The following is a 10,500-nucleotide window of genomic DNA, read 5'->3' on the forward strand; positions in this document are numbered from 1 at the left end:
ATATATATACTCGGTGACGGTCTTAGGTAGTGGTATAAAGATCCATTTCCAATGGATTTATGAAAAGAAGAAATATAAAATAGAAATCGGCTTAATAGTTTTCACGCATGCGCATGTAGTACCTGCGCCGCATGGTGGGTTTCCTATCTTACGTATGTAACATTTCACGTCCTTTACGTGTACCGTCAGCCAGAGACGCACGTATCTTTTTCAGCGTGTACCACGTTTCGTGTCGAAAGACTTAAAAGTATGTATAATAATTTATAGTTAATAATATTACGTGCTTTAACTCTGTTCGTACATTGATAAATTGATTAACGCGATATATTTACGAGTTAACGTGTTATAATGAACGATGATTTTCGATACGATACACAGGTTATTCGCGTCGCGTCTATTCTCACACGTGTGTCTGCCGCGCAATTTGTTGAGATATAATTGTTGTCTGAACAATCGTGAACCTTTCGATACTTACTTGCTCATTATTTATAACTGTATGTAGCTAAAATAGCTTTTCTCTGACGTACTTGGCTTTTGGAAGGCTATATTGTTCGCAAGACAATATCTTTGGTTTCCCAATAATTTCATCGTCGTATTCAGTTTCGAATTAGAGCTTGATCATGTATGTGTATATATGTGCACATGATGATGCTTTTCATTTTATCACCATCATCTTTCAACCAATAAGTGTCCAATTTCCACGTGGTTTTACTGTGGTCTGAAAATCAAATATCATATCGATGAGAACGTAAGGAGGTTAGCCTTACAGAGTCTCGTCGAGAGAGAAGAACGAGTATTGAACTTAGGACAAGTATTCGTTTTCCATTTCAGAATGCGTTACGTGGCCGCTTATCTTCTAGCTGCTCTAGGAGGCAAAGCTTCTCCTAGTCAAAATGACATTGAGAAGATTTTGTCATCCGTCGGTATCGAGGCAGATGCCGAGAAACTGAAGAAAGTAATCGGAGAACTGAATGGAAAGACGATGGATGAACTTATTGCTCAAGGTACTGCGACAACAACTTTTTCGTACAATTCTTTCTGTATTGCAGCAACTATTATGTTGCTGTCGTCATTTGCATACATGATGATTAAACTTTAAACACCATCTTTCGACTGAGGTGTCTGTGCTGTTATATTTTTATCTGAAAGTTACAGTCACAGTCGTGATTGTAACGTAACAATTTTACCGTGTCTTGATCAAGATTTCTTTCCGCGATCGTTCTAGGCCGTGAAAAATTATCATCCATGCCAGTCGGTGGTGGAGCCGTAGCTGCAGCTGCAGACGCGGCACCAGCTGGAGCGGCAGCTCCGGCTGAAGAGAAGAAAGGTAAATTTTATACGCGTATATAGTTTAGAAATGACTACCGCCAACGATTCATTCGCTGTCGCTAATATAATTTTTATTAATTTTTATTAACAGAAGAGAAGAAGCCTGCGAAGGAGGAGTCCGAGTCTGAAGACGATGACATGGGCTTTGGTCTATTTGATTAAAAAATGAATGACAACAATTGACTTGTGTACAATAAACCACAAACACACACACACACACGTTATAATGACTCCAAATTCGAATGAAATTTTTAATGTTATAATACTTGGAGAACAATCTTTCATTTCCCGTATAGTAAGACATACATGTCTGTATCTGAAGACGTAAAATATCATTGTATGTGTGCGGACATTGAAACCGATCTTGACTGCATATGCAATTTAAGAACGTCCTGTTCAAGAGTACCGCTGTGCACTTTTACTACGCGTACGGATTTTCATTCCTTTCAATTACTTATAAAATGAAATGAAAATTGAGTCGAGAGGAAAAGACCGACTTTCTCCTCTGCGAGAGGGAGCGTATGTAGGTAACGTATATCGTATACTACATAGTACGTACCCGTACACATGTCTATGACGGAAACCTGCTGATATAACTAACCAGACCACGTATGCAATTGTGCGCCGTTGCAACTTCATTCATAGCCAAGGAGTGGGGAATCAGAATTGAAGAAAGGAAGGGGAGGAGGAGCGGATAGTGGTATATCGAAAACTTCTTGCCGTCACACGAAAATCGAGAATTCTACACATATAAGTGTGTATGTATGTATGTGTATGTGTATCCTTACGCTGCGAGGAACGCTGGAACGAAAACGCGATCGCGATCGCAATAAATAGTGATCTTTCGCGGTTACGCTGTGCGGTTTCGTGGGTCGTCGTCACTTTTCGAAAAACACGTTGGACGACGTCGTGGAATACGGAGGATCGATCGAAGAAGTTTAGTACTTGAGGAACTATTTTTAGACAGAGGGGCGGTCGTTGGCGGCCATGATGGGTGTCAGCAGCAGCAGCAGGCAGCAGCAGCAGCAGCAGCAGCAGTAGCAGCAGCAAGTAGTGACGGCATTCACTTTGCGTCAGTTGATTTCTGTGCGCCGATGATCGGGTCGAGGTTTTCTGGTTTGATTTGAGCGTACCGTAAAGTCGGGACAGTTGTACATACATAGAGGGACGAGAGACAGTCGCGATCCTGTTTCGCGACCCGAGTATAAAAGCGGCCGGGAAAACCTCGGAAAGTCATTGAAAACATCTGAAAAATGACGCAGTTACTGCCCATAAGGTTTCAAGAACATCTCCAGGTAGGTGGTGACCGGATCCGCTTTCGTTGCCCGGTTGTTCATATCTTCCCGTTTCAACACGTCGTCGTCATTGCTGTCGCCAACAAGCGTCAATCGTTTTACGCGAAAACAGCGTTTTTCTGTTGCTGACGTATGTATATGCGATTTCGCGATCCACGCTCGTTCCCCGCGACACGAATCTTTTCGACTTTCCTATACTATACTGGTCGTCGCCCCGCGTGGAGACGGAAGTTCCGTTAAAATCCTTTCGAATTGACGTTACTTTGACAGCGACTATACGTGCGCTCTCGTACGTTACCACCACGTTTGGTGAATAAATTTCATGCTGATGAATACGTTTGCACGTAAAATACGTACGTACAGAGAGAGAAGTAGGAGAAGGAGGTTAACCGAACCGAGGTTTATCGATGTGTGCGAGACTACGTGTATATGAGTTGGCGAGAAAAATAAATTGATTTTTTTTATCAACGAGGGCCACTCGGCATACACGCCCCTTATTTCCGTCTTTACGTCGATCACGAATCGTTTTCAATTGACGAAAGATTCGTCGCTGCTTATATCTTTTATACGATGTTACAACGATATAAAATTGACGTGTGTATGTGTAGGATTCTCATCGATTCTTTGGTTAATTTACTTGTCCGACATGCGATGACGTGTTCCGATTTTTCGTCGAACTCGGACGTCTGTAATAATAACGATATACGATGACTTATATGTATATATATTTTTTTGTCCTATATTCTTCGTTAATAGATAAATATTAGTTTGAACCGCCGCCACCGTCGCCGAATTGGTCTCCGCTCGTTTTACTGCACGCGGCGTTCTCGCGTGTGAAGTTGTTGATTTTGATTTTTAATATATGTCTAGATTTCTCTAAGATTCTCTTTGTACATCGTTCATACAATAGTTTTCGTTGTTTAATTGTTTGATATCAACGGTTCGATTTCATTCAGTGATGATAATGCATACGTACGTACGCGGTCGAAGGGAACAGAAAATAATTGGTTTAAAAAACATTGTGTTCTGAAATGAAATTTGAATCTGAATGACAGATCTGACGTGAAGAGAATAATCGTTCGTGTTTCGTATATTTGTAGCTCACAGCTGTCGGGATTAACGCCAACAATGTCAGTTTCAATACGCTTACCATGGAATCTGATAAATTTATTTGCGTTCGGGAGAAAGTTGGTGATACCGCACAGGTAGTTATCATTGACATGAACGATTCTGCAAATCCCATCAGAAGACCTATCTCTGCAGATTCTGCGATCATGAATCCAGCCAGCAAAGTAATTGCTTTGAAAGGTAAGAGACAGAGACGAAGAAAAAGCATGGGATGATTGTCCAAGAACGAACCCGTCGAAATACACACACGTTCATTCGTTGTTTCACATTCTTCTTGTTCTTCTGATTCGCAGCGATGAAAACCCTTCAGATTTTCAACATAGAAATGAAGTCGAAAATGAAAGCTCACACAATGACGGAGGACGTGGTGTTCTGGAAATGGATATCTTTGAACACGTTGGCATTGGTAACAGAAACGGCAGTTTATCATTGGTCGATGGAAGGGGAGTCGACGCCGAATAAAATGTTTGAGCGACATCCTTCATTGAACGGCTGTCAAATAATCAACTACCGGACCGATCCGAAACAAACGTGGCTTCTACTGATCGGGATCTCTGCCCAACACTCGAGAGTCGTAGGCGCCATGCAACTGTACTCTGTGGAGAGGAAATGTTCTCAACCGATCGAAGGACATGCTGCCGCTTTTGCCCAATTTAAAATGGAGGGGAACGCGGAACCGAGTAACTTGTTCTGTTTCGCGGTGAGAACGGTTCAGGGTGCGAAGCTTCATATAATCGAGGTGGGCCAACCGCCTGCCGGTAACCACCCGTTTCCAAAGAAAGCAGTGGACGTTTTCTTCCCGCCGGAAGCTGGGAACGATTTCCCGGTCGCGATGCAAGTCAGCTCCAAGTACGACGTTATATATCTGATAACGAAATACGGGTATATACACATGTACGACATCGAATCAGCCACGTGTATATTTATGAATCGCATATCCGGCGAAACTATTTTCGTCACTGCGCCTCACGAGGCGTCCGGCGGCATAATCGGAGTGAATCGGAAAGGTCAGGTACTGTCCGTGTCCGTGGACGAGGAGAACATAATTCCGTATATAAACGGGGTGCTGCAAAATTCTGAGCTCGCGTTGCGAATGGCCGTGCGAAACAACTTGTCGGGAGCTGAAGATCTGTTCGTGCGCAAGTTCAATCTACTGTTCCAAAGCGGTCAGTACGCGGAAGCGGCGAAAGTCGCGGCAAACGCTCCGAAAGGTATTCTTCGAACACCGGCGACCATCCAACGTTTCCAACAGGTACCCACCACGCAGGGACAAACGTCGCCGCTGTTACAATATTTCGGGATCCTTCTCGATCAGGGTCAGTTGAACAAGTACGAATCGTTGGAATTGTGCCGGCCTGTACTCGTGCAAGGTCGTAAACAGCTGCTCGAGAAATGGTTGAAGGAGGATAAACTGGAGTGTAGCGAGGAGTTGGGCGACTTGGTGAAACAAGCCGATCCGACTTTGGCCCTGAGCGTGTATCTACGGGCGAACGTACCGCAGAAAGTTATACAATGCTTCGCGGAGACTGGCCAATTTCAGAAGATCGTGTTATACGCGAAGAAAGTGTCGTACACGCCCGACTATATATTTTTGTTACGGAACGTGATGAGAATCAATCCGGATCAGGGTGTGGCTTTTGCCCAGATGCTCGTTCAAGACGACGAACCGCTGGCCGACATCAATCAGATCGTCGATATATTTATGGAGCAGAACATGGTTCAGCAATGTACAGCATTTTTGTTGGACGCTTTGAAGAACAATCGGCCGAGCGAAGGTCCGTTGCAGACGCGGCTGTTGGAAATGAATCTAATGTCCGCGCCGCAGGTCGCCGATGCGATCTTGGGCAACCAAATGTTTACGCACTACGACAGAGCTCATTGCGCGCAGTTGTGCGAGAAAGCTGGCTTGTTGCAACGCGCTTTAGAGCATTACACCGATCTGTACGACATCAAACGGGCCGTGGTGCACACGCACCTACTGTCTCCCGATTGGCTCGTTGGATTTTTTGGAACGTTATCCGTCGAGGATTCTCTCGAATGTTTGAAGGCAATGTTGACCGCGAATATTAGGCAAAATTTACAAATTTGCATTCAAATCGCAACGAAATATCACGAACAGTTGACCACCAAAGCATTGATAGGTAGGTGGGGTATTTATTATGTATTCTTCTCTTTGCATTAAATAACTACTCACAGAGCTCAGATCGTCATTATCATCAGATCATCGTCAGATCGTAACAGTCATAAATCCGTCGTCGTTTCGCGTTGCCAAGTCACAAAATCGCCATATCGTGTTAATCACACAGCGTGTGTAATAATTACAGATTTGTTCGAGAGCTTTAAATCGTACGAAGGATTGTTCTACTTCTTGGGATCTATAGTTAATTTCAGTCAGGATCAAGAAGTACACTTTAAGTATATTCAAGCAGCTTGTAAGACTGGACAGATCAAGGAGGTCGAACGAATCTGTAGAGAGAGCAATTGTTATAATCCGGAGCGTGTAAAGAATTTTTTGAAGGAAGCAAAACTGTCCGATCAGTTACCGCTGATTATCGTTTGCGACCGATTCGATTTTGTACACGATCTTGTACTCTACCTTTATCGGAACAATTTGCAGAAGTACATAGAAATTTATGTCCAAAAGGTAAGCGTAAGTAAGTGGGGGAGGGGATTATGGAACTTGTTAGAAAATATGATCCTTCAGCGGCACTAAATTTACAATAATAACAATAGCGTTTTTATTAATCGCAGGTAAATCCCTCGCGTTTACCGGTCGTAGTCGGTGGTTTGTTGGACGTGGACTGTTCGGAGGATATAATAAAAAATCTGATCCTCGTGGTACGTGGTCAATTCTCTACCGACGAACTCGTGGAGGAAGTCGAGAAGCGAAATCGTTTGAAGCTTTTGCTTCCGTGGCTGGAGTCTCGTGTTCACGAAGGATGCGTCGAACCTGCTACGCACAATGCGCTGGCAAAAATATACATTGACAGTAACAATAATCCAGAAAGATTCCTCAAGTGAGTAAAGAGAGCGGGTTCGGAGACAGACGGACATGTAGATACGCGGCGGCGAACAATTCTACGATCCTTTTACAGTTGTCTGTTACTAATCAATTTCAATGTTATTGTTGTTGTTGATCAAACAGAGAGAATCAGTTCTACGATAGTAGAGTCGTAGGAAAATATTGTGAGAAACGTGATCCACATTTAGCATGTATCGCCTACGAACGTGGTCAATGCGATCGGGAATTGATAAGTGTATGCAATGAGAACAGCCTTTTCAAAAGCGAAGCTAGATATTTGGTGAGACGCAGAGATCCCGATCTATGGGCCGAAGTTCTTCACGAAAGCAACCCCTACAAGAGGCCGTTGATCGATCAGGTCAGTAGTAGTAGTGGTGATAGTGGTGATAGTAGTAGTACGTCGGAACAGAAGTTAATACACTTCGGGGGGAGTTTCATTAACATTCTCGTACGAATGCGTTAACCATAATTGTACGTGTACTACTACTACTACTACTACTACTATTACTAGTTAATTCGCAAACTTGTTATATTCGGACTCGCTTTTTTTCTCGGTCGTACAACAACAACAGGTCGTACAAACAGCTTTGTCAGAGACACAAGATCCCGAAGATATATCGGTTACCGTCAAAGCGTTCATGACCGCCGATTTGCCGAACGAACTGATCGAGCTTCTCGAGAAAATCGTACTCGATAGCAGCGTATTCAGCGATCACCGCAACTTACAAAACCTCTTGATTCTAACGGCAATAAAAGCTGATCGTACGCGCGTTATGGAATATATAAACCGATTAGACAATTACGACGCACCCGACATTGCTAACATCGCTATTAATAATGAGCTGTACGAGGAAGCTTTCGCCATCTTTAAGAAATTCGATGTCAATACATCGGCTATACAAGTTTTAATCGAGCAAGTTAATAATCTAGACAGAGCATACGAATTTGCTGAACGGTAAGTGCGAGTAGAAATGTGGCATGTCACTCATAATGCATTTTGTGTGTGTGCTGTCACGAATTGCAAACGTAATGCGTAATGCGCTCGTTGGTGGTTACTCGTTTCAGGTGTAACGAGCCACCGGTATGGTCTCAATTAGCCCGGGCGCAATTACAGCAAGGTTTAGTCAAGGAAGCTATAGACAGTTTCATCAAAGCAGACGATCCATCGGCGTACGTAGATGTAGTAGAAACTGCTCATCGAACATCTCATTGGGAGGATTTAGTCCGTTACTTGCAAATGGCACGCAAGAAGGCGCGTGAATCTTTCATCGAAAGCGAGTTAATTTATGCATACGCAAGAACCAACAGACTCGCAGATCTCGAAGAGTTCATTTCGGGTCCTAATCATGCCGACATACAAAAGGTTGTACAATTTTCCACACGCATACACATACGTACAAATATTTGTATGTAGTAATTAGAATAAGCTTACACTATTTGTGTGTACTGATCTCTGAATCGTATCGATCTCGTTCGATCGTATCTCGTTCTCTGTCATAGATCGGCGACAGGTGTTTCGACGACAAAATGTACGAAGCTGCCAAGCTTTTGTATAACAACGTGTCGAATTTCGCACGATTAGCCATTACGCTGGTCCACTTGAAAGAATTCCAAGGTGCCGTTGACAGCGCCCGCAAAGCGAATTCGACCCGTACTTGGAAAGAGGTCTGCTTCGCTTGTGTGGACAGCGGAGAATTTCGACTGGCGCAAATGTGCGGATTGCACATTGTCGTGCACGCCGACGAACTAGAAGATCTGATCAATTATTACCAAGATCGAGGCCACTTTGAGGAGCTTATAAACTTGTTGGAGGCTGCCCTGGGCCTCGAGAGAGCACACATGGGAATGTTCACCGAGTTAGCTATACTTTACAGCAAATATAAGCCACAGCGAATGAGAGAACATCTCGAACTCTTTTGGTCTCGCGTCAATATACCAAAGGTACATCGACACACACGTATATTTATACAGTACTTTCGATAATCGTGTTCGTGCACAACAATAATAACATACACAAAGATAATCATGATCATGATGATAGTAATAATACAAAAAGTAGACTGTGCATACGTGTATGATCAATGACGAAACTGTTCGTTGCAGGTGCTTCGGGCAGCGGAACAAGCACATTTATGGGCAGAGCTTGTATTTTTGTATGATAAATACGAAGAGTACGACAACGCAGTTCTCGCGATGATGCAACACCCGACCGAAGCCTGGCGGGAGGGTCACTTTAAAGATGTGATCACCAAAGTAGCCAATGTCGAACTGTATTACAAGGCTATACAGTTTTACGTCGAGTACAAACCTCTACTGCTTAACGATATATTGCTCGTGCTTGCTCCGCGCATGGACCACACGAGATCGGTCGCGTATTTCAAGAGGACCGGACACTTGCAGCTCGTGAAACCATATCTGAGGTCGGTTCAAGCGCTGAACAACAAAGCTATCAACGAGGCTCTGAACGGTCTGCTCATAGACGAGGAGGATTATCAAGGTCTGAGAACGTCCATCGACGCGTTCGACAATTTTGATAACATTGCGCTGGCGCAACAATTAGAAAAGCACGAATTAATCGAGTTTAGAAGAATCGCAGCGTATTTGTACAAGGGTAACAACAGATGGAAGCAATCGGTAGAATTGTGTAAAAAGGATCGACTGTTCAGGTATGTGTATGCGCGCTAAAATTAGATAATCACCACTTTCACATCATTTATTTACTGACCGTTTCACGACCTTTACACACGCACAGAGATGCTATGGAGTATGCGGCAGAGTCTCACAATCCCGAAGTTGCCCAGGAATTGTTGGAATGGTTCTTGGAAAGGGGATCGAAAGATTGTTTCGCAGCATGCCTGTTTCATTGTTACGATTTGCTGAGTCCGGATGTTATTCTGGAACTAGCGTGGAGAAATCGCATTTTACATTTCGCTATGCCGTACCTTATACAAGTCGCTCGAGAATATATTACGAAAGTAAGTTGGGAGCGTAGGTGCTCTCTTTGACGCTAACACTTTTTATCGATATAGTTCACATGATTCAACGTGTTGTATCGACGCTTGAATTCATTCTCTTTCTTCTTCTTCTTCTCGATACGCTCAGGTCGACAAACTGGAAGAAGCTGAAAGTCGACGTATGGAAGAAACCGATCATCAAGAACATAAGCCTATGATTATGCGTGAGTATCAGCATCATCATCATTTCTTGTGTTAATGCGTAACGAATCGATCGAGTATATCGTCGTGCGTATGTATTTTCTATTCGTAGCGGAGCCTCAGTTAATGTTGACAGCAGGACCAGGTATGATGGCACCTGGTTATGCACCGCAAGGTGTCTACGGTGCGCCTCCACAGGGTGTCTACGCACCGGCGGCAGCGGCAGCGGCGGCGTACCAGGCTTATGGTATGTGAAACACGATGTGTGACACGTTCAACAACAACAGAGATCAACAAAATCTACTTTTCTATAATATCTAGGTAAACGAAAAAAAAACAAGATTATTTCAATAGCTCACAATTATTATTAAATGCTAAAACGATATCTCATTAAAGCGAGAGAGAGAGAGAGAACGAATAGAAAAAAGTGTTGCCGCGGAATAATTGTAACATAAACGGTGAAAGATAATGTGAACGGTTAAAGTGAAGAAGAATATTTAAACGCGAATTTCTAGTTAGTGGGTACAACATTTATAAAATAATTAATTTACTGTTCGCAACCATCAAAGGA

At 43.3% G+C, this 10,500-nt stretch overlaps 2 protein-coding genes across 3 annotated transcripts; both read left to right on the forward strand.

Annotated features, from left to right (window-relative positions):
• Positions 1–140: 140 nt before the first annotated feature.
• Positions 141–1,592, forward strand: RpLP2 (ribosomal protein LP2). 2 transcript variants are annotated; one of them, XM_018035471.2, is made up of 4 exons: positions 141–247; positions 832–1,004; positions 1,226–1,327; positions 1,421–1,592. In XM_018035471.2, exons 2-4 carry the CDS (start codon positions 833–835, stop codon positions 1,489–1,491), a joined length of 345 nt encoding a protein of 114 aa, XP_017890960.1. In that variant the 5' UTR covers positions 141–247; position 832; the 3' UTR covers positions 1,492–1,592. The 2 variants fall into 2 exon arrangements, with proteins under 2 accessions (XP_017890960.1, XP_026674697.1); XM_026818896.1 differs by having other exon boundaries at positions 186–247; positions 813–1,004.
• Positions 1,593–1,697: 105 nt separating this feature from the next.
• Positions 1,698–10,452, forward strand: Chc (clathrin heavy chain). Its single transcript, XM_018035470.2, has 13 exons — positions 1,698–2,624; positions 3,725–3,932; positions 4,046–5,893; positions 6,077–6,396; positions 6,504–6,769; positions 6,898–7,132; positions 7,347–7,729; positions 7,840–8,137; positions 8,275–8,715; positions 8,878–9,440; positions 9,527–9,749; positions 9,877–9,952; positions 10,042–10,452. The coding sequence occupies exons 1-13, from the start codon at positions 2,583–2,585 to the stop codon at positions 10,182–10,184; spliced, it is 5,046 nt and encodes a 1,681-aa protein (XP_017890959.1). The 5' UTR covers positions 1,698–2,582; the 3' UTR covers positions 10,185–10,452.
• The last annotated feature ends 48 nt before the right edge of the window (positions 10,453–10,500 follow it).

This window comes from Ceratina calcarata, unplaced genomic scaffold (genome assembly GCF_001652005.2).
Source record: "Ceratina calcarata isolate Rehan_Ccalc_2016 unplaced genomic scaffold, ASM165200v1 scaffold90, whole genome shotgun sequence".
NCBI lineage: Eukaryota > Metazoa > Arthropoda > Insecta > Hymenoptera > Apidae > Ceratina > Ceratina calcarata.